The sequence below is a fragment of the Rattus rattus genome, chromosome 13, assembly GCF_011064425.1.
Source record: "Rattus rattus isolate New Zealand chromosome 13, Rrattus_CSIRO_v1, whole genome shotgun sequence".
NCBI lineage: Eukaryota > Metazoa > Chordata > Mammalia > Rodentia > Muridae > Rattus > Rattus rattus.
In genome coordinates this window covers 8,986,532-9,010,796 of record NC_046166.1, presented here as the reverse complement: position 1 = coordinate 9,010,796, position 24,265 = coordinate 8,986,532, and the positions used below count along the sequence as shown (strand labels likewise).

General features: G+C 47.5%; 1 protein-coding gene across 1 annotated transcript in view; it reads right to left on the bottom strand.

Annotated features, from left to right (window-relative positions):
* Positions 1-24,265, bottom strand: part of Arhgap22 (Rho GTPase activating protein 22) — a 156,196-nt gene that overhangs the window by 88,063 nt on the left and 43,868 nt on the right. The window contains exon 3 of the mRNA XM_032919278.1: positions 12,409-12,608. Coding sequence (XP_032775169.1) covers positions 12,409-12,608 — 200 coding nt within the window. The remainder of the gene's footprint in view (positions 1-12,408; positions 12,609-24,265) is intronic.

The following is a 24,265-nucleotide window of genomic DNA, read 5'->3' as shown; positions in this document are numbered from 1 at the left end:
CTCGTTTCTTGGCAGCCAAGAGAAGGCATCATCTTGACAGAAGCCATCTCCAATCACCTACATTATGCTGATAAACTATAGTTCAGTAATCTACCAACGCATTAAGGAGCTAGAATGGCTGAACACCAATGCAAAGTAAGTTATGTTCAGCTAAACAATGAATAAGATACACTTTCCTGCGGCCTCAAAGCCATTCAATCCCTTTTTCTGCCCAGTAATTGACAAAGCTCATGATTTACCAGACAGCCTTCCAGCTATTACTGTAAATTAACTGGGTTCACCTTAAAGCCAAAGAATTGATCTGCCATAAGAGGGAGGCATTCAAGGACTGGAAACTCTGTGCTGAATTAAATTAGTAGACCAAGAGGAGCTCACTTCATAAATGAATGATCAGGGACACTGGAGGAAATGTGAAAGCCGGGGACTGGTCTTGTTTGAGATGCTCTTGTGATGTAGCCCAGGCTAGCCTTGAACACTGCTCTGGGGTCAGTTTAAGAAGTGGCTGAGTAGTGACAGTTTCTTTTCCCTAGGGGAGCAGCAGCATGTTCTCATATAATTATTAATATAGCAATTATAATTATTTTAATTATATAATTATAATTAACATGCTCCCAGCTAGTCCCACTGTTGCCTCTAGAGCTTCAAGAAGGTATAAGACATGTTTTAAGGGGGGTTGGGGATTTAGCTCAGTGGTAGAGCACTTGCCTAGCAAACGCAAGGCCCTGGGTTCTATCCCCAGCTCCGAAAAAAAAGAAAAAGAAAAAAAAAAAGACACGTTTTAAGGCAACTTCATTCATGATTTTTCCATAGTGAGCTGCAGGGGTTGCCATTTTGAATTTAGTAAATACAGCCTTTTCGATTTAACTTGTTTGACCAGAACTTGGATTTTATATCTATAATAGCAGACCTTACAGTTCTCAAATGGCTGCAAACATATAAGAATTCCATAAAGAGAACATGAATTCTCAGATTTAGAGCTAAATAATTGATACTTCCCTTTTTATAAGAGTCTAGTAATTCTTCACAAAAGAGACAGTCGAAGTTGTCTCCAAGGGCATTTTAAGCAAGAGACGATGCGGTCTAATTTTCCTCTGCCATGCTAACAGATACCTATCAGCAGCCAATTAACTCAAGGTCATGTCTGTTGTGCCTCTGCCACTGCCGAGGCGTCCTGAATGGCAGGAAGACTGCTATGGGTGCTTCCGTGCCTCTCCTTCAAGCTCTGTTTCTGAGCATAGCTAAACCCCCATGTTGGCGTGGGTCTGCGGTAGGACTGTCTTGCTTGGGAGGACATTGCTAACTTGTTCAGCTGCTGTGGATGGACAGGGCAGGAGGGAGGAGGAAGTCTGAACAAGTTCACTGCCCAAATACGACTTCCGGGAGCTGCCGGCTCCAAGGTCCCTACGGTAGCCACTATTAACTGTGTCTCCTTGGAGACGTTCATCAGGCCCGGCATGGACCCAAGGGCTCAGATGCTCTGCACAAGATGGCAGCTAAAGAGCATGTGGGCACCAACAATTGGAAGCCTGGGAAAGTGCCTGGTTTGGACCGACCCCAGAGCTCGCCAGCTCCTCCTCCGGCCTCAGTTTTGACTCATATATCGTGTGGTTTTGGAAACCCCTCTGGTTTAGGTGAGTCCAGGATTTTATTCCTGTGCATGAAGTGGCCCCCACTCATCTTTGAATCTGAGAGCCACAAAGGCCTTTAGAGACCATTTCTGTTTAACCCCTACTCTAAGCTACTTCATCAGCACCGGAGACCAGAGCTAACCTGCTCTAATCTGCCGCCCCACAGAAACAGCGGCGAGGTCGTGAAGGGCAGTTTGTCTTTTTTTTTTTTTTTTTCTTTTTTTGCGTGAGACTGAACAACTTACAGTACTCGCCCCAGGATTTCCTTGCCTTAGGTGATACACTGAGTTTTTTTCTGACTCATGGGAGTTCACACTCCTCATCTTCACGGATCCCTGTTCCTACCATACTGAAAATGCAGTGTTAGAGGTGACTATCTTTCTCCACATAAACCAGGTCTGAGCATGGCGGAGCTCAGCAGGGCTTCCCCTCCCCTGTCATGATTTATGTGCGTTTTGTAACAGGGCTCAAGGGTCTCACTAGACTTTTTTCACAACGTACCTCACTATCAGTTTCTACCGCGCCTTCAGCTAAGTAAAACCCTTAATTCTGCTTCCTCTGACTTTTTAAAAGTGTGTGTGGGTATGCGAGTGGATATCACATGTGTGCAAGCACCCTCAGAGGTGTCCGATGTCCTGGAATTGTAAATACAAGCAGTCGTTGCTGCCTGGTATGAGTGCTAGGAACCAAACTCCAGACTTTTGCTATGGCATCAAGCTTTAACCATTGAACTATTTCTACACTCCCTGAATATATATGTATATCATAGTATAGCTAGTCGTATAATTTATATATTTAAGTTATTATATATTATATGTTTTAATATTTCTATATTGTAATATATAACATTTATGTTATATAAAATAATATTATACACACACACATTATATACACACATACATAACAGAATCCACTATGTAGCTCAGACCGGCCTTGAATTCATGACCTTCCAACCTCAGTTTCCCAAGCACTGGCATTATAGAAATGTGCCCCCCTACTCTTGGCATATGTTTGTAACTATTCATAATTAGATCACTCCATTTTTGTGGGATCAAGCAGCTGTTTTAAGCCCAAGCTAGGCCTTTCCGTCTTAGCGTAACCATCTTCCATGGACCCAGCTTGTCAGAGCCAGCTGCCAGGGCTGTCCCTCTCAGCTCTGCAAATTCATTACCCATGTCTTTGGCTTTCCACAGCATCATAACCACACGCCGGGACAGTGATTGAAAGAGTTGGTTCTAGAATCATAGGATTTTCTTAGTTGTGGCACCAGCGCTTTCTTACTTGTTCTATGTGACATCGGTTTTCTCAACTGGCCAGAAGTGGATCTGCACAACTTGCAGGTCTTGGAAAGTTGTATAATTATTTCTAAACTGTTGTGGTTATTCCCTGCTGTATAACAAAGCACCCCAAAACTTAGTGGCTTGAAAAGAACGAATTATGAGTTTTTGGCAGGGCTCAGGGGACAGTTCTGCGCCACAGGGCGTGGTCTGGGGGTCACTCACACAGCTGCACACAGCTGGTAGCTGCCGGGGACAGAAGGTTCAAGGCTTTACTCATCTGGCAGGACCCTGGGAGGGCTCTCCCTACACAGCATCCCTGTCCTGCCCTGACCTGGCCAGACATGTGCACAGCTTGGCTGCTCAGAGTGGGGGACTGGGACACATTCAGTATCACTTTTAGGACATTCTAGTGGCCAACTCGTCCCAGGCCCAGCTCATATTCAAGAGAAAGGGAAAGGCCACCAGCTTGCTGCAGGGAGCAGGGCCTGTGTCCAGGGAAGGGAAGAATGCAGGCGGCCAGCCTTGGAGATTGCAGAGCATGGGACTGGGGAAGTCAGAGTAAGTGGACAGAGCACAGCTTGGGAGCGAGCCTGCTGGTCCACAGCCAGAGGGGTTGGCTTTCACTGTTTTCCACCAAACTGACCAACACAGCAGAGACAAGGTTGGAGGCATCTGCCTGTCATGGACCCTTCTCTGTTGGGGGACTTGCTAGTGCTTTAGTAAGGAGGACAGAATTTATTTTGGCTTATAGTTACAGAGGGATAGTCTACCACAGTGAGGAGGGTATGGTATATTGGCAAGAGCTGGAGGGTAGCGGCTGATCACAATTTCCATCCACACACAGGAAGAGTGGATGGGGAGCAGGAAGTCAGGTGAGACTTTAAACCCTCAAATCTGACTGCCAGTGACACCCTGTAGCAAAGCTCTACCTTCTAATAGTGAATAACTCTTCCAAACAGGGGCAACACGTGTTCAAATTCATGCTCTGGGGGACATTTATATTTAAAGATGTATGTTTAACGTGTGTGTGTGTGTGTGTGTGTGTGTGCGTGCATGTGCATGTTTGTGAGCATGTGTGTGTGTATGCATGTGTGTATGCATGTGTGTGTGTGCATGTTTGTGAACGTGTGTGTGTGTATGCATGTGTGTGTATGCATGTGTGTGTGCCTGTGTGTGACTGTATACCAAATGTGTGCTTTCACAGAGGCTGGAAGAGGGCACGGGATCCCTTGGAGCTAGAATTACAGGCAGTTGTAAACCACTTGACTTGGGTGCTGGCGACCGACCTCAGATCCTCTGGAAGAACAGTGAGCACTCTTAACTGCGGAACTCTTTCTCCAGCTCCCACCGTTTTTCATTTAAATCACAGCAAATGCCTTCTCTGATTATGAGCTAGTGGGCTGTGTGCCCAAGTCCAGGAAGCTGCCATTTTTTTTTTCTATATATGTGGAACTCTGGTAAATGACTTGCGGAAGTTCAGGAACCAGGTGTCCATGGCACGTGTCCTGGTCAAGTAACTGTCAAGGTGACACAGCCTGGAGTCCTGTGACAGGAGACTTAGTTGAAAAGCTGCCTAGACCAGATAGCACCACGAGCATGTGTGAGGGGTTGTCCTGATTGTTAATTGATGTGGTCCAAGGCAGCTGGTCCTGAACTGCTAAGAAAGCTAAGGAGGGACAAGGGAGCAAACAGCATCCTCCCTGGTTCCCGCTGGATGCCTTTGGCTGTGACGAAAATTCCTTAAAGCAAAGTCCTCGATGAGGTTGTCCTTCCTGGCTTTTATGTGCTAATTGGAGCACAGCATCACAGGCAAGATGTCAGACCTCTCAACCTCCCAACACCCCCCCTTCCCTCATCTAAAAGTGAGATGCTCCCTTCTCTGAGGTGAGCTGGAAGGGAGGGGCTCCCAACACCACCCCTTGAGCTTTGTTTGGGAGTCGGAAAGCTTGCTAAAGGATGGTCCCAGAAAGTGAGAGACATTCCTTATGACTTTCGAGCTATGGGAATGGCTGACATGCCCAACCCCCTCCCCACTGTCTGGTAAATATTTCTTTTAATTCCAATTGAGCAATGTACTTAGTTTATATTACAAAATGAAGATACATTTTTTTCTATGTCTTTTAAAATGAGTATGCACCACAGAGACCACACAGAACCTGAACAAGGTCAAGCCAGATGAGGCTCCAACTCTGAAAGGAGGAAGCGAGCACAGGAAAAGAAGCTATTTGCAACGGATACCTGCTAGGAAAGAAAGTCAGTTTTCCCCACCAGAGTATCACTGGGAATATCAGCCACACTCCAGGGAAGGGTAGTTAGCCAACACAAGCTGAACTCTTGTTTGTTTGCTGTGAGGTTTAGTTCCATGTTGGCGCTTTCTGTTTTATTGGTTTCCTTGAAGATTTCTGATTGGATTAATGCTCACTCCCACTACAGCCTGCTCCCGGTCCATTTTGTCAACCCTGGGCTTTTATGCTAAATTAAATCAAACTTTAAATCCATTTTCTACTGCTCCTTGCTGCTCAGCCTCCTAACACTATCCTGGGAAAGAGGAAAGAAAACAAAACAAACAGAAAAGGCAAAACAGAAACTCAGTCTGCCTGAAAGTGCCTTCCCAACTGTCCCAGCCAGAGCCTGCAGGTGTCTGAGCCACTACTGTCTCTCAGACACCAAACTCCCAGTCTCCAATCTGACCCACTATTTCTAGGCCCTTCCTCCAGGCCAAGAAGAGCTTCCCATCCTGGTCCCTCCCATCTGTGCCCCCCAGCTCCTATTTGTATTTCCCCAGTGGCTGGGTGCCCCTCGACCATAGCAGATCCCGCCAGCCAACGCTGGGACAGAATGAAGACCCAGCTCTGGATTCTGGCACCCAGGCTGGGCCACATCCAACGTCTGGCTAACAGCTGCTGCTTCTGTTCTGTGTGAGACTAATGTCAGGTGGGCGCGCGCACACAAACACACACACACACACACACACACACACACACACACACACACACGCACAGACGCACACAGACGCACGCACTGTCCATAGCTTAGTACTGATCCGACGTTGTTAGGTCAAGGCCTGCTCTTTGGGGGCCTTGGTGGGGCTCAGCGATCCTTGGTAGCCCCTGGTGACTTGTCCCTTTCCTGATTATCTGAAAAACATTCTACACCTGTGGCTCTGTTCCATTTTTTCCTTTGATTTATCGTTTTCTCTCTTGGTTAAGTGAAAATTCATTAAAAAAGTGGAGGTGAGAGAATATCGTCTGCTGTGAGAAATCAAGACAACACAGACATATCAGTCGGCATTATCCTCACAGGTCATCCCCAGGTCTACCCCAAGCCTTACCTGGTGGCTTTGACTTAGCTTATTTATATCCTCAATATCCACATTGATGACTGTGGCTTTATTTTTACTGACTTCAAAGAGCTAAGTTATCCAAGGAACAAAATTGTTCTCCACAAGGCCACAAGACAAGTAACTCATTCCTCCCCCGCCACCGTCAGAACCAGCACTTTCCACTGTCTCTTTAATGGGATTCCTTCTTTTTCCAAATGCCATGTTTATGGTACTGTGTCTTGGTCTAAAGCTTCAGGCATTATCTGCAGGATTCCAAGCACAGCTGAGACTGTTATCCCCTCACCCCCTCTCCCGCTTCCTGCATGCTCCTAGCGCCGTCTGCGTCATCAGCCCATCCCGAGTGCGCGCCCGCGCTGAGAAGCTTTCTGTGTTTCTCTGAGCTCTCGGCCTCTGTGTTTTCCTCCTCTGCCTCTAGAGCGCCTGCGCAATTGGCTGTCATGCTTCTGTTCTTTTCCCCTCTCCTCCCGGATGTCTCAAGTTGGGAAGCCTTATTTCTGACTTCTCACGAGACTTGGTTCTCTGTGGCTTCCATGTTTGTACTGGTCTCTCCCAGAGGATGGGAAAGGCAGTTCCCTGCTACTGTGATGTGTTAGGGGTGAACTCGGCCTGGCACATGCTGGTCCGTGTTCTACCACTGAGCCGCATGCCCAGCCGCATTTTTACTTTTCTAAGTTTGAAAGGGGGTGGGGGTGGGGTCATTAAGTTGCCCATGCTGGCCTTGAACCTATGATAGACAATCTGGCCTTCGCTCTAGGATTTCGGGCCTGGCAAAGAATTTTAAATATGGGGTGTCTTGCCCTGGTATTTTCTGTTTCTACTCCTGACACCTTCTCCACTCTAATTCCCCTGCTCCCCTGCTCCTCCTCCTGTCCCTCCTCCTCTTCTTCCTCTTCCTCCTCCCTCTCCTTCCTGTTCTTGTCTGTGTTACATTTGCCATTCAGCCCTTTACCTCTAAGGTGCTGAATACTTGAAGCATGATGTGTTCCACCGAGGCCATGGCCCTAGCAAGCCCTCAAAGTTCTTCATTTTCCTCTCTGACCAGGGAAGAGGCTGCTCCTAACTGAAGGGCCTAGAAGCTAAATATGAAGTGAATACTGGGGGGGGGGTGCGGGGGGCCATTCCGAAGTGATGCTCTGCCTGCCACCTTTTCCCAGGGACTGAGTGTGTGTGTGTGTGTGTGTGTGTGTGTGTGTGTGTGTGTGTGTGTGTGTGTGTGCGTGTGCGGGTGTGTGCGTGTATATGTGTGTGTGTGCGTTCGTGTAAAATCCTATACATAAGGGGTTGGGGATTTAGCTCAGTGGTAGAGCACTTGCCTATGGCTTAAGGTCCTGGGTTCGGTCCTCAGCTCGGAAAAAAAAAAAAAAAAAAAAAAGAAAAAAAAAATCCATACATAAGTGCCACTCAGGAAGTCTAATGGTTATGTGTCTTATACATGTATGTGAACATGCTTACGAATATGTGCACGTGTGTGTGCTTGTGTCCAGGTGTGTAAGTGTATGCTCAGGTCCAAAGGATGTCCCTCAATCATTTTCACCAAAGTTTTTGAGAAAGAGTCTTTCGCTGAACCTGGGACTAGCTCTCTGCCTCAGCCGGACTGGGTCGCAGGTGTATGCTGTTTTTTATGGCGGTGCTGGGCATTGACCTTAGGCCCTCATGCTCCTCTCACAGCACCTGACTGAGCTGCCACCCCAATCCTCTGATAGCGTTTGAAGCTAACTCTCAGCCTAGTTCTCGGTCTTTGTTCCTCTTCCTCCATATCCAGAGTGGCCAGTTCCAGCCTGTTGGAACTGGTCTGTTCTATAAGCTGGAGGCTCCTATGCAGCCCTCAGCCCTGCCCAGAATGGCAGTCAGTCAGCCAGCTCAGCTACTTCTGGCCAGCATGCTCCAGCAGCAGAGGCTGCCTCCCTCCTCTTCGCTCTGACCAGACATATTTGTAACGTCTTAGGGAGGTTTAGGGAGTCGAAACAGCCAAATCAGATTTTCTAAATCTGTTGCCCTCACTTAGAAGCTTGGAGTTTACTTTATCTTTCATTAGCTGGGAAGGAATTTTGAAGGGCGCATTCCCGCCACCGAGCCTGGCTTTCCTAAATGCCCAGTCTGCTTTCTTTTTTGGTCAAAGTAACTGGTGTGTATTTTCTCCACCCTTTTGCTTGTTTATTCTTCTCGTTTTTAAGCCCAATCTCACTGAACTTCCTGGCATTTACGAGGCAGATGAATCTAGTTTATTCTTGCTTATTATGAGTGCTGAACCTCCAGCATCCACTCTGGCTGTGGAGTGGCTGGCTTCGGACCCTTCCTCTCATGCTCCTGTAGGTTTCCGTATGTTGGAGATTATGTTTATATCTCCACCCTGGTGCATTTCTACTCTGTGCCAAGGATCTTGAAGTTAAAGGCCTTAGATAACTAAAGTGCAGTGGTTTGAATATGTTTGGGCCAGGGAGTGGCACTTTTAGGAGGTGTGGCCTTGTTGGAGGAAGTGTGTCACTTGGGGGTGGGCTTTGAGACTCTCCTAGCTGCCTGAGGAGTCTCCTGCTCACCTTAGGAACAAGATGCTCCCCTCCCCCTTTACCCTTAATTCCTATTCCGATGAGACTTTGGACATGAGTTCAAAGGGCAGGTGAATTTTTGGCACTGTGGTTTTTCTTACACAGAATCTGTTTATTGGGATACTGTCCCCCGTAAGAAGTAAATATCATTTTTTAAGTATTTTTTTTTTTACATAAAAACAAAAACAAGATATAGAACTCTCAGTTCCTCCTGCACCAGGCCTGCCTGGGTTCTGCCATGCTCCCGCCTTGATGATAATGGACTGAACCTCTGAGCCTGTAAGCCAGCCCCAATTAAATGCTGATCTTATAAGAGTTGCCTTGGTCATGGCGTCTGTTCACAGCAGTAAAACTGTAAGACACCAAATAATGGAAATGCATGGAGCTGGTCACCAAACGTGAAGAAGCTTCAGACCATGAGAAAACATTGAAGGAGAAGGAAATTACACTCTCTAAAGAATAATAATAAAACCCTAGACTCTTTCGCTGGACAAACTGGAGGGTCTGCCTGCAAGAAGGCCTCCGGAGCAGGCTCTGGGGAAGGCTGGAAGGGTGCAAGCAGATGCCAGGCTCTGGGAAGCACCTCTACCTGGCCTTTTTTGTCTGAGGCAAGCCACTTGCCTCATGTCTATGCTGTCCGTGGCTGGGCTCCCAGGCCTGAGAAGGGCAGAGGAGAAGAGATTAAGGCTTCAAGAGAGAGCAAAGACATGGGCTATGACTGATGCCTATCATGGCTCCTGAGCTCTGGGGAGCATCACAGACAGTTGGATGTGCCCTTTTCTGACAATTATAATAGCTGGTGAAGGCTGTCTGCCGAGGGGTTACTGACTGCCGGGCCGTGCTGTCACTCTGAACAGAGAACAGAGCATATTTTCCAGGAACCAGATACTGAGAATTAGTCTATTACATGCACTTCATGAAATTAAATAGAGATCTGTGGGTTGACCGTGACAGCAGTTTGAGCCCACACTACAGCAGCTACAAGTAACATTGGACATAGTGGGTTGAAATTGGGAACCTGTATAACAGAGTAGAGTTTGTTATGGGATGGGGGTTAGGAGTATGATAATGTCCCGATTCCTCCGGAGTGTCAACAGACCCAGAGAGTCACAAGAGAAGTTTGAGGAGAGGCTGGTGTCTGTCGGGGTGTGGTGGCTCCTTTCAAAGACATGCCATTCTCTCTGGAGATAAAGGACCTGGCCTGGCCTGGGTTGGGTGTAAGGTCATCCAGGTCAGTGACTGGGGGATTTAGTTACCACCATTTAATTAGCTGCTCAAGTTAGAAGCCACCAAGTTCTGGAAGAGAGGGTAGCCATGTGGAATTCTAAGACTCTAAAGGCTTAAACAGGTTCTAAAGCCATCTGATTGGAGGTAGGGATGCCTGTCTACAATAGGGCTCACTGCAAGGAACACATGGGGAACCTGGAGTAGAGAGATCTTCACCCAGGTGAGTGACCTCAGGGCTATCAAGACCTAGCGACTTAACATCACTTGCACAGCTTCCAGAGGGAATTTTTGCAGGCTGAGCAGAGAAGGGGATGACAGCAGGAGCCCAGTGCATGGCTGGGACATTCTGGTAATTTTTGTCATGGTGTCAGAATGATCGATCATGGATAGGTCAATCAGGAAACATTATTGATGGGTCAAGGAAGCCAGAAGGAAAATGGTTCTGTGCCATGTCCCTTGGGGAGAGGGATCAGTGTGGTTGGAAGGTGGGAAGGTGAAAGCAGGGTTATGGACAGACAGGTTTAGGTTTAAGTATTCAGTGAGCTGAGATAGACCTTTGTTATAGCACTGTTGTGCAATTTAATCCTAAGCTCACCCCTGTCATGTAGGCAATACGGCCCCATTTTGTAAGGAAAACCTAGGTTGAAAGGGATAAAGTGGCTGCCCCAGGTTGTATAGTTAGCAAGCTGGATGGAATTCAGATCCATTTCAGATCCATAGACTCCAGAGTCCTCATCAGCTTCACTGACCTCAGGATCTGTCTTCCTTTTTTATAAAGCTGAGGGGATGAATGGGACCAAGATTCCCTGATTTGCACTGGAACTGTCCACATCCTTGTAACTGTAGTTTGGTCCATGCTCATGAGTTTTGTCCTACTCCATTTCCATTTGTGCTGCTACCTATGTGGCCACCTTCCTAGAGCAGTTCTATTCATTTGTGCATTTACCTTTACAGTAAAATTGGCATGACGTAAAGTGTACCGTAGTAGCCATTACTAAAGTTCAGTGGATTGAGATCATTCACATCACGAAGCAACGCTTTTTCATTTTGGGCGCAAATATATTTTGGGAAGGCAAGGTAACGTAACTACCGTAGAATAGAAAGCAGAATTATCCTCCATAAATGGAGCTAACCATTGGAATTCTTGAAGTGCAGGCAGCAAGTCATTAACTTGGAGAGGACTCCTTCTGTAACCTCGGGCAGGCTATGCAGTCTGCCCTCATTCCCATTTCTATTAATTAAGGCAAGTGTTGGGGACATGGAAAAGATACAAACAAACCAAACGACAGCTCTCACATCCTCAGAAGACTTCGTACAGGTGTGAAGCATCATTTTCTCACTTTGAACTTGACCTACTCCTGCACCCCGGTCCACATCCTCCTCCCATGAAACACCGTCTTTCTGAGGCTGAGGGCACCGCTGAGTTGCTCACAGTCTCCTGTCCTACTGAGGCTCTGTAGCCTGAACGAGGAAGTCTGAGTGTCCTTCCCAACTTAGAGCGCTGATAGGGAGTACAGCTTGGAGCACGGTTTCTTCCATCTCATCTGTACTCTTCCCCCAAGAAGTGTAGTGGCTATCCCACTCTAACTACAGGGTTAGAACCAGCACTCTCCACAAAAACAAAAGTCCTGGTGTAACCTTTGTATACCCTTCCATACATTTGAAATCATCCACAGGTTGCTTATAATCTCTGCTGCAATCTAAATGTAAATAATATTTTAAAGAATTCTCTAGTGGTTAATGACAAGAGAAGAAAATGAGCACATGTTCAGTATGGATATAATCATAAATACTGCTGATCAATAAAGATTCAATGCACGGGTGCAGAGGCCATGGTGACAGAGCTCTGACTTTCCCTTTCACAGGGAGTAGATTGCCCTAATCTCTCGGAAGGTGCTCTACAGAACGCTGCTGTGGTATCTATCTACATCGTGTGTCTGAGATGAGGCCACACGTGACAGATGAAGCCACTAGCTGCTCTGAGTGAGTGAACTTTTCCTGTCTCGGTGGAAGGGCAGACGTTTTGAGCATGCCTCACGATAGATAGGGAAGACCCCCATTTGAGGCAGAGACATCAGACATACAGCTTTACAGTGATTCAATGCAAGGTTAGATTGGTTGGAGGCCATTTTCCTCCATAATGGGAATGACATGTGTGCTCGTGTGCCTGAGTAGAAGCAGTAAAGACCTGAGCCGAGCATGGGGAGTAAACATTTTCTTAAGCCAGGTAGGGATGTCCTCTACCAACGCTAAAAGATAACATTTCATTTCGGAAGTTGGTTGTGTGCTGTGATATGGGAACACCCAGGGAGTTAAGAGCCAGGCTTGAATACCGGTCTTCCTTCCACTGGACACCCACGGGACCCAGGACCTCCTTGCCTCACCTGGGGCTTGCTCTCATCTTTGTCTTTGTAGTAGAAGAGCTGATCCCCACGCAGCACAAACCACCGCTGCTGCCAGTTCTTCATGATGCTCCTCTGCTTCCTCAGCCAGCCGGCTTTGAGTATAGGGCCCAGCTTGTGGGGGACCAGGGGCCTCCCTGGGCTCCGGCTCTGTTCCCCCATCACCAGGCTCTTGGAGCGAGCTGGAAGGCAAGATCACACACAGTGAGTGTGGAAAAGGAGATCAGTACCCCATCCCGGCACCTCAGCTACCCTGGCACCGAGGCCTGGGGCCCGGGCTGGCAGTGCAAGTTCAATTCACTTTCCCCTTGTATTTCCAGGGCATATTCCTGAACAACTCAGAAGCAGCCTGAGTTCATGCACTTGGACGGAGGTATATAACATTCCTTCATTAGATTCTGCTCTGTTACTGAGATCCACAACCCTCTACTTCTTTAGGTTTATTCCTTATGGTGAAGTCCCTCTGATGACTATAATTCCTTTACGCATGGCTTATCTTCCATACCACTCTCCTACTGGCTCAGACATTGTTTTAAAATCTTCATTTCTTTCCCATTCAGATCTTGGCCTTGGTTGCTAGTGAGTCTGTCTTTAGGACTCAATTCAAAAGAGCCACCCCTTGGCCATTGCTACTGGTCTTGCCAGCCTTGTCTCAGTGGTGTTTTGGCTTATTGAACAGTGGAGACGTCTCTGTGCTCACCTCCTATACTAAGGGACAATGGTGATCCCAGACAATGAGTTTCTCCAGAGAAACTGAGGGGACATCAGACTAAGAGTGCTTGGGTGCAACACGGCTTAGCTCCTTCTCATGACACAGTCACTTCTGACTTCTAGTATTACTGGGCACAGAGCTGAGCATGGTATAGTTGTATTTCCAATGGATCTGCATTCTTGCTCCCATTTGGCTACTGGGTCTGGCTCTCCTGTACCACTTGATTCAGAAACAACATACCCCTCCCTTGATCAAAGTTTAAAGACACTAATCTGTCTGGTTATGGATTTGCCTTTCATGAACACAAATGCTTCTGCAAAAACCACCAACGGTGGACGTATCCACCATCATAATATTCTATACAGTAGGACTTCTGACCAAGGAACTCAACTCATAGCCTGAGAAGTGACAGTGGGCCCACAACCGTGGAATCCACTGGTCTTACCATGTCTCCCACCATCTCGAAGCAGCTGGTCTAAAAGAAAAACGGAAAGGCCTTTGGAAGACACAGTTACAGCCAGTTATGGTGCCAACTGGGTGACAGCAGCCTGGGCTGCTAGGGCAGAGAGGTAGAGCGGGGTTCTTTAGGAGGCAGTGTATGCTTTGAATCAGCATCCAACATATAGTACAGTTTCTCCCACACTCAGGATCTGCACACCTGGGTTCAGGAATCAAGCGGTGGAAAAGGAAATAGTTCCACTCTCTCTCACCCTTAATGATCACTAGGAAAAGTTTGTTTCCTGTTCTTGCAATCTTATGTTCTGCTGGCCTAGAAGTTTTGGTTCCAGAGTTGGGGAGCCACACAAACATTTCATTGAACTGAAAACCCAGACTTCCCCATAGCTGCTTGGGGCTTCTGATGTCCTTAAGCCAATAGGCTAAGAAAAAAAATAACAGTGTTAGGAGGTGTGATTGATCCAGATTGCCAAGGGGAGATTAGATGGAAGGTAAGAAAGATTGTGTCTGGAGTGTAGATCCTTTAGTGTTTCTCTTGGTGCTACCATAGCTTGGGCACTCCTCAGATGTCTCTTCAGCCTAATCTAGGCAAGATGGCAAAGGGTACAGACCCATCAGGAATGAAGGTATGGGTCACTCCTCCAGGAAGGGAGCCAAGAAATGTTGAGATTGTTGCCAAGGGTAACGCAAACAAAAACTGGGTAGTAGAGGATGGTAATTATAAATACCACGTGACCAGTTACAGAAATGAGGATTATAACCGACATGAGTATTTCTGCCATATTTTGTTAAGAATGTGTTTCTGCCAATATTTGTTTCTTTTCCTTGATTTCTTTACCACACAATGTAACATCAATGAAGAGACTATCTGTGGTTATCGTATTTAAGTTTGAGTAAAAGAATGTCCCTCAAGGAACATTGCCACATACCCTAAATTTATAACTCATTTGTGGTTGTATGAGGGATAGTTATATCATGGCAGGGGTCATTGTAACCTGGTTAAATACATAAATTCATAAATTCAGTTATATCATGTGTAGGCATTATTAAGACCTGGTTATTGCTTCCATTTGGGAACTAATCATGTCATAGGAGATATGATTGTGTGTCAGGTTGACAAGGGGTGGACTTGTGATGGCTATTCTTGGTTGTCAACTTGACTGCATCTGGAAAGAACTAAAACTCAAATGGCCGGGCACGCCTCTGAGGGATTTTCTTCTCTATTAAAATCATCTGAAGTGGATGAGAAGACTCATTTCTCATCCAGATCTTTGAGGTATGAGAATAAATCTTTAATCCACCTTTTAACCAGGGCCACACCTTCTACCATAAAACTGTATAAAGAATATGCAAGAAGGAAGCTTGCTTTACTCTTGCCCACTTGCTCTCACTCTTGATGGCAAATCCATTCCTTCACTGGCATTAGAGCGTACTTCTTCGGAATTCTGGAGTATATTAAAGGTGAGCTGAGCTGTCCAACCTCATGGACAGAACAACTACTGGATACTTGGACCTTCCATTGGTAGGCAGCCTTTGTTGGAGTAACTGGACTAAACCCAGTCTGTAAGCCACTGTAATAAATCCTCTTTCTATATATATGTAGATTCATTCTGTAAGTTGTCTCTCTACAAAACTCTGACTACTACAGTGGGGGAAGGCATGGCAGCAAGAGCTTGAGATAGTCACACTGTACTCTCAGTCAGAAAGCAGAGGATGGCTAACCCAATCTGGGGACTCCTTCTTACACATCTATGTGCTCCTAGATCTTGTCAAGTGAGCAATTGATATTAACCATCAATTGATATACCTTGTCAACCTGACACCAAAAGATATTCTGCTGAAGCTCTAATCTTCCACCCCTCATCCTCATAGGCTCTCATAATGAAAAGCACATTCAGTCCAACTTCAAACATACTCATTTCCAACAGTTCTAACACATCAAAAGTGTAAGCACGGGGCATCTTCTGAGACTAGGAAAATCTCTTAACTCCGAACCCCTACAGCATCGAACACAAGGTACACACTTCCAACTCACAAAGGCACTGAGTAAACATTCTCAAAATGGTGAAATGAAGATATAGCAGGTAAAGACTGGCCCATAGCAAGACCCAAATGCAGTAGCAAAAACATCAAATCCTGACGCTCCCTGTCCAGTGCTGGGACTCATAATGAACCATGCAGGCATCTTAAGAGCATGGGAAGCCTTGTGCCTCAAGCTCTGCTGTATCTCTCTTGGTCAGCTTCAGTCTGTGCCTGCACTTTCCTTAACAGATTTCTTGTGGTCCAAATATTTCCAAAATTCTCGGACCTCCATTTCGACATAGATTTTACCTTCACAACACCACACAGTGAACTCTTGGGGACTTACTGCAGAAACTAAAACCCCTCCCACACATTGTATGGCTTCAGCGGCCATCTGGAACCATGGCACAAACTTCCATGACCCCCTCAAGTGGCACTTTCAGTTCAAGCTCTCTCCTCTGATTTAGATTTGCACAGGAGGACAGAGCCTCTGACGTATTGTTCTAGTATAGAGATATAGATGGTTTTAATGGTGATAATCTCTTCAACAACCATAGCTGCCTTTCAGCTCCTGGCACGTCTGCAATTGTACACTTTCTCCTTTCCTTCACGGCACATTCTCTCCCCTCCCCGCCACCTCTCCCACATACTCATTTCTCTCTCTTCCTGTAAACCTGGAGAAGATTAGTGAGCAGTAACCATGCTACATCCTGAATGCTATCCTGTCTTGAAATTTCTCCATTAAATAAATCAATTATTTTTCCATTCAGCATCACAGAAGTTCTCAGGCTATTGGCAGAATGTAGCCAGATTATTTTCCAGAACATATCCTGGATGGCTTCCAGCCCAGTTCCCAAGGTCCTTATTCTCCCTAAAAAGCACATTGTTTTTAGTGTTTCTTTTAGCATCTGGCTTTCCCCTGACTCACCAGAATCACCTGTGAAGCTCTCCTCACAGCACACTAGGGCTTTTCTACTCCTAGGGTCTAAAAAACCACATGATGAACATTATCATAGCAACAGCCCCACTCCTGGTACTATGTTTCTGCATTGCAGCCCCACTTCTGGTTCCAAGTTTCTGCATGAATTATTTTGCTTATCGACAAGGTACCTGGCAAAAGCAACTTTAGGGAGGAAGGAAAGTTACTCTGGTACAAAGTTTGACGGTACAGTCAAGGTAAGTCAAGGCAGCAAGAGTCTGAGGCAGCTGGTCAGATTGCACCTGTACTCAGGGAACAGAAAAAGGTGAAAGCTGGTGTCTAGCTTATTTTTTCCTTTATGTTCAAGCTAGGACTTTAGTCAGGAGAATGGTGCTGTTGACATTTAGAATGGCTTTTCCCACCTCAAAGAACTAAGTCTAGAGATGTCATCACAGACGTGTCCAGATATTTGTTGAGTCTAGAACTTGTCAAGTTGATAATAGATATTAGCAATCACGCCATGAGGTCTAGTTGAAGAAATATAGACTTTGGGCAAAGACTTGGGTTTACCTCATGCCCAGCACTGTGAACTCTCCCACACTCTACAGGTCAGTAACTCCAGTCTGTATAGGATGATAAGACCTGCTGCATAGTAAGTGGGAGGAAGAAAGATCACCAAGCCCTGTTGAGTGCTTGGCACATCGACTGGCCTAGTAACTGGTAACCATAGTGATGATGATATGGAGAAAGGAAATAGTAGGGTGAGTACCTCCATGGGTAATTTGTTTCCTGAATCTGAGCAACAGCAGTGGGGCCATAGAGCAGAAGAAATCTATCGACGGCTATTGTCCCTATAAGCACCTTCATATGCTGCTTCCTCAAAATGGTGAGTGGCCATATTTTACCACACAGGCAGACTGGCACACCACTTTCCCCACGACCACTAGTGCTGCAGATCATACTTTGAGGCTTCACACTCCGGAACTGAGTAGGTGGAAAGTGATAGCATTAGTTCTTATCTTCTGGGTGTTTAGTCAGTTGGGACTCGCTTCTTTAGGGGGTGCCTGCTCATTCCGTTTTCCCTTCTAACTCATCACCCTTGATGGCAAGGACAGCTGTAGCCCTGAAGCCTTAGCTCTCGTGGCCCTGGAAAGGTACCCTTCTGTTTCCTGACATCGGGTACATCTTGCCTGGGGTCTCAGCTTTACTAGTTTGGGCCTGGGCTGGGCCCCTGATGAGGCAGAAAAGGGTTGTGCTTGGTTGAATTGCATCAACTGTCAGGGGAGATGCTTCTGCTCTCATGGTTGCCCTCTCCCCTGACCTTATGTCAGCTCTAGCTGGCCACATAACAGCACTGGACTAGACAGACACTGGCTGATGTGGCTCTGAGGGAGATGATGATGATGCTCATGACAGGAGGACAGCAAACATGACCTCAGTATTCTGGTAAGATCTGAGAATGGACCCAGGAGTAGAGGGGACAGGGTTATCCCTCTGATTACTGAGTTTTCTTTTCAGGATCTCAATTTGATGAATATCTCTAAAGTTTATTTTAACAAGTTTTTTTTTTTTTTAAAAATTGAGTCATCAAATACATACCTGGACTTTGTGTTTTGATTGCCTGATATTTCTAACTAAAGGCTTAGCAGGCAGTGTGTGGTTCTGTGAGTGAGGATTCTCTGGTGTGGGTGGGTTGGCTTGGTCTCCACTGACTATTTTGAACTCTTTGTCTTTCCAGGTAATCTGCAAGACCAAGAGGCACTTAAAACCTTTCATGCTTCTACAGAAGACGGCATAGACGCCTCTGTGGCCTGCAGTGGGGACTGGAACCATGGAATGTCTTAGGGCTGCATTCATGGCTCGATTACATTCTGTTACAGCAGAGCCTGATGCTTTCCGGTTCCGCCAGACACACACCTTCTCTTCCTACGCTAGCATCCTGGGCAGGGCAGCTCACAGCCGGAGCTCAACAGTCTTGGGAACTAATGAGCATAGATGGAGTCTCGAATACACTGGATGAGGTCTATGGATGCCAGATGGCTTCTCTGGGGAAGATGGACTCCCTGGGCACAGGCCCATGGGTGCTAAGCAACATGGGCAATAAGTGGTTATGTGGATGACCATGCATGCTATTGGTGTGTGTTGCCCTTGACGTGTCAGCGCAAAGAAGGGAGAGATTTTTACCCTGATTGTCAAGCTGTGGACACCAGTCCTCAGGTAATGGACAGCAAGCCCTCCAGGAGCCACACTCCAGGGAGAGGGGAACCGACTCCAATGCCCTACAGTTTGCCAGAGGCTCTTCTTGTACGGCCATGTTGACTGCCAAACCGGCACAAGTTTTTTTCCCCAGATGATCAATCATGTAGATATTACTTATCAGACCCATGGAGCTTCTCGTGAGGACAATGGCCATGGGTATGATTTATTAATATTCACTCTTCTTGACTTCAGCACTTCCTTTCACTCAGGCCTAAGAATCTTGTCCTCCCTCCAAATGCAGTTATAGTCTTGTGATGCACAGAGAAAGCCCCATGCCTGCCTCGGCCATGAGTCACAGTACGTCCAGCATGATCACATATCTACCAACACAACCATCTGCCCAGCTAGCAACGGCTGAGCTGTCCTAGACACATGCGTTCGCCACGGTGTTCAGACACCCATCTCCACATCTGCTCAACCTGAAGCTTCTGGGGCAAAGGGCTCAGACACTGGGTTTCCTGGCTGCCGGGACTTCTGTGATGGTTACTACCCCAGGCACATGATACCGTAAGAGTCTGATCCTCCACTCCAAGTATGGCTCCTTCACGAGGTTCTTCGGATTCCTCGCCAGGAGCTCACCCTTTTCCCACTTCACCTTTAACACCGTGAATAACAGTCTTCTGTGTGGTGTTGCTGTCTGTCTGTCCAGCTAGCTACTGTCCCCTGGGGGCATACGTGTGTTGTGTTGACCTCTGCAGCTGGAGGACAGAGGAAGCATTCAGTCCACGGACTGATGGGGCGTGAACAGAGGCTTCTCACAGTCGATAAGTCTAAAAAGGGAATAGACAGTATGTGGAAGAGAACAGGCCAAAGACCAACGGGGACAAGGAGTAGGGGCATGTGACTCTGTCACCTGGGCAAAGCAAACTGCAGCACCAGGCATCTTGGCGCAGGCCAAGTTTTTAAAGTTTGGAAGGATCATCTAACTTACTAGATAGCCGAGAAGAGAATGATTTGTAAACACTGTACACCTTTTATAAGTCTGCAATTTTGCCTCTCCCAACAAAAAGAATCCCCAATCCAGGGCTGGTGACGGTGACATGAGAAAGTGCCAGTCCACAGCTAAGAATGCAAAAAGTCTAATGACAGTTAGTAGGACGTGGCCTTGTACAAGATGGTGGGTTCCTCTGTGTCAAATCCAGACTGGAAAGAATTTGAAATGAGTGGACTTGCGCCACTAAATGTTCATCTGACGGTTCCACTCTCACAAAGCAGGAGACCCTGTCCTTTCCTGTCCTGACACCCTTTTCTCTCACGGCCGCTCCATCTCAGTCAGTGGGAACCCCATCCTTGGGCCCGCCATCCTTCCACAGTCACTGCTGCCCTCTCCCTTTGCCCCTTCCATCCCCCGCACCCCCCATGCTCCCAGCCCTGCAGTCATCTCTCACAGTGGGCAGTCTGGAGTTTTCAAAGACAGGAGTTAGAACCAGATGTTCAGTGGAAACCCTGTGGGATCTCCACCATCACTGGGACTCACAAGGGTCCTAGGAACCCAACCTTATGACTTCACAGCCCTCCTCTGGCCCCACAGTGTCCTCTGCAGATGTGGCTGTGTTCAGTCTCTCCCCTGATACCACTGGGGCTTCCTCAATGTCTCAGCTCCCTCACTCCTCATTTCCCCCATGAACGCCTTTCCTCTGAGGTCAACAGTAATAGGCAAACTCCTTACCTTCCTCGTCTCCCCCATCAATAGTCATACCTAGGACTGATTTGAGGAACTCCTGGGTATTTCAAACCCCTCAGAGGCTTAAGCCCCTCATATAAAAAATTCAGCATCTGCCTGTAAGTTGTGCAATCCTCCCAGACACGTTCATTCTTCCTAGAAAGTAGCAGTACCTGGTACAATGCAGATGCTCTGTCAGTGGCCATTATACTACATCAATTAAGAAACATGATATGACGAAGTCTGTACATGTTCAGCACAGATACAATTATTTTTCTCAGTCTACAGTTAGTCACATCTGCAGATACAAATATGGACGGCCACGTATGCTTTAATACTGTTATGAAATCAAGGAAGGCAAGTTGCAGAGCATTCTAGGAAACATAAACTCCACAAAAGGGGAAGAAATCACCAGCCCCAAACGGAGACATCACAGTGTGTTTGGGGGTCTAGGTTTTATACGGAACAAGGACTGCTGAGGAAGATATCCCACCTAACAGGTCGAGTGTGAAGGGAAGAACGGCGCTGTGGTACTATACGGACTCAAACCATTTATGTAAATCACACTGAAGCATTTGAAGTGGGAGCTGCTTAGAAGGGCACTGCGTCCTTTGGGATGTCTAAACCATAACGAACAGATCACTGCTTTGGTAGATGTTTGAGTTTTTCCTGTGACCAGCGCCACTCTTGGCTGTGACTACAAATAAGATCTGCAAAGACCCAGCCACTGTCTGTGGGAGGCAGTAGGCAGGGGACAGGCTAGCATCAAACACATCAGGACATGGCCAGCACACGCAGGCTGGAGGAAGCCTAGGCGTGACCTGCCTACGGACCTTACAAGGACCCCGGTTGGGGGCTGCGGTTGTATCCGTAGGTGAGTCCTTGTTGGGCCTGGGTTTCCTTCAGACTGTAGAGGGGCTCAGTGTGGGTCAGCGATTACTCACCCGGGTTGACTGCTGATGCTAAGGAATTCTGATGATGCACGAAGACGCCTTTTAAATTGTGGGGTGCAGCAGCCCTGCCTGAACTCTCTTGGATTCCTTTTCGGAGCTTCATGGTCCCCTCTCCCAGTGGGTTTCACTTTAGACACAGTCCATTCCCAGGGGGATCCTCAGGATGGCCAGCTTGACGTCGAACTGCCCCTTCTGCTGCTAGAGTCTGGCTGACTCGGAACTGGGAGAACTACACCTGGGAACTTATGTCATCCTCGACGGCTAACCCTTGGTCAAAGCTGAGTTCCCTGAGGCTTAGGCAGAGACCTCCTTTTATGGCTTGGGCGCCATTCCTTCTTGAGAATCTTTCCTCTTCCCTGACTCTCTCACTTCTCCACCAGCCTCTTTAACGAGAACTGCCTGCGATTCCTCTTTTTCACGGTCTCCTTTAGAGGTCTTCCCCGGACACATTCTATATCGTTCAGGACCTTTTGAAAGGCTCAAGGCGGCCAAGCTACAGTAACCATTGGCCCATCTGCCCCTCTAGACCACACGTGCTGGGGTTGGGTGCCCTGCAGCAAGCCTGAGGGTGGGCGTGTCTGCAGCTGTGTTAGCCCCAGAGCACTGAGCGCGCAGCAGCCGGAGAGCAGAAACACAAGTGATTTATGAAAGTCGATGAGATTTTTTAAAGCAGGCTGGGGAAACAGCAGGACGAATCTCAGAGCCGAATTGATTTAAAGGGTAAGTACTGAGGTCTACAGATTGATTGAGAGGAGAGGGGTGAGGTAATGGAAGGGCACTGGGGAGGGGCCAATGGGATGTTTTTATAAAGTTAATGCGATTTGTAGCCAAGGTTGAGGGGCTCTGCCAGGGTCCTGTGCAGTCCCAGGAGTGAGCTAAAACACCGGGTGATTTATTGCATGGTGACTCTAAGTCTCTCTCTCTCTCTCTCTCTCTCTCTCTCTCTCTCTCTCTCTCTCTCTCTCTCTCTGTGTGTGTGTGTGTGTCTGTGTCTGTCTGTCGCTGTCTCTCTGTCTGTCTGTCTCTGTGTGTCTCTGTCTCTGTCTCTGTCTCTCTCTCTCCCTCTCTGGACTTTTAGTGTTCTTCCTGGGCTCTGTTTGCACAACCGCTCTTCCCTGAGTTCTTCACCTTCCCAATGTCTGGAGAGCCAGCGGGGCCCTCACAATGGAACTCACTTCTCTGCCTGAAGAACTTCAAGGTAACTATGTAAACCTACTCTCCGACCCTCCCCCCTCCCATGGAAATCTTAACTTTTAAAACAGTAATTCGCCGGCCTGGAAATTCTGGCAACTTTTCATAAAGACTATTTTAGCGGCTTAAAGAGTCGATACAGAAGATTACATTCTTAAACGTTGGCCTCGGCTGGCTTGCTTTTCAGCGAGGCTGTGTGGTGCAGAGTCTAGGGGATACCTGGATGGCTCTCTCTTTACTTCTTTCCATGCAGGTGTGCCCCGAGATTCAGCTGCACACAGCGGTCACTTTCATTTATCCAGTTGTTCAATTTGGGGACTGTCTATGTGTTCAGCACGAGGAGATCAGGGGAGGATGACTGCCAGGCAGAGCTAAGCAGGGAACAAACAACACTGCTATCCAGGCACACAGAGAGGAGAGGGCAGAATGACGAAGGCCATCCGAGGTCAGACTAGGGGCCAAGGCATCTGGAGGAGGCGGGAGGGTCATCGCCGAGGCTGAGGCAGATAAGCAGATAAAACGAAGGAGCTGTACACAGAGAGGGCCATTGAGTAAATGGAACTGCCCAGCAGGAGGACATGAAGAGATGGGGGTAAGAAGAGGGTCCCTAACCCAGTGCATCTGGTTGGCTGCTAGACTCATAACCGTGACCTTGGAGAAACCATTCCCGAGCCCCCATCAGGGTTCTCAGTTGGATTTCTCCTACCCACAGCCTCTATCCACACTATGCAAAAGCCAAGGGCACTGTGAGGTTGGTGATGATCGTGTACAATTGGAGACTCGACCGACAGGAACCCGGAAAGGTGGAGCTGAAGTTTTCTACCATCTCCCAGCTGAGTGACTCAACAGAGCAGCCCCAGACATCCACTCATAAAAGGGAACAAAATGCTAATCCTGATCACTTCCCAGACTGGCGAAGACGGAGGGAACGAACTGCCCACCTATGCTTAGAGAGCAACGGTGTGCTTAGCGCTGATCTCAGCTCTGCAGGCTGAGCCTCCGGAAGCTTCCTTCCCCTCTTCTGAACCTTGTCTGGGCGCTGCTAGCCCAGGGGCCATCAGGGCTGACTGTTTCCATCCCCACTCACCCATTCACCAAAAGCTTACAGTTGGTGAATCGATGCGATCCAATATCAATTATAAATTTTGTTTTCTGCCTGCCTACAAGCCATTAGCTCGGATCAATACAGTCTCTACCCTTGCTTCAGCCGTCACCGAGGTTGTTGATGATTTCAGCAGCTGCAGGGCACAGCCCCAAGCTGCCTGGGTCAGGAAGTCAGGGCAGCATTCCAGATCAGGCCTGAGTCAGTTCAGGTCTATCTTGCAAATAACTTACTGTCTTCTCCAAACTAGGTCATGGCCAGTGCTCAGGTTGTCTGGGACCTCAAGGCCAGGCTGGTATCCCTCTGCCTTTCATCTGGCAGTACTTTTTACCCTGAACGTCTAATAATGTTACAGACATCGGTATCTTCTAGGCGGGAGAGAAACCTATTTGCTTGTCTGATGTATCTTGGAAAAAGAGGGGGAGGGTGGAGAGGATTTTAGTCTCTAGTGTCTGTCTCCTGGGCACAGCAGCCTTCTCTCCTGACACGTGGGTCTTGGGCAGTATCAGTCCACAGGCCAGAGGCAAGGGTAGGAAACAGATAGGAGTGTACGTCCTTGGCC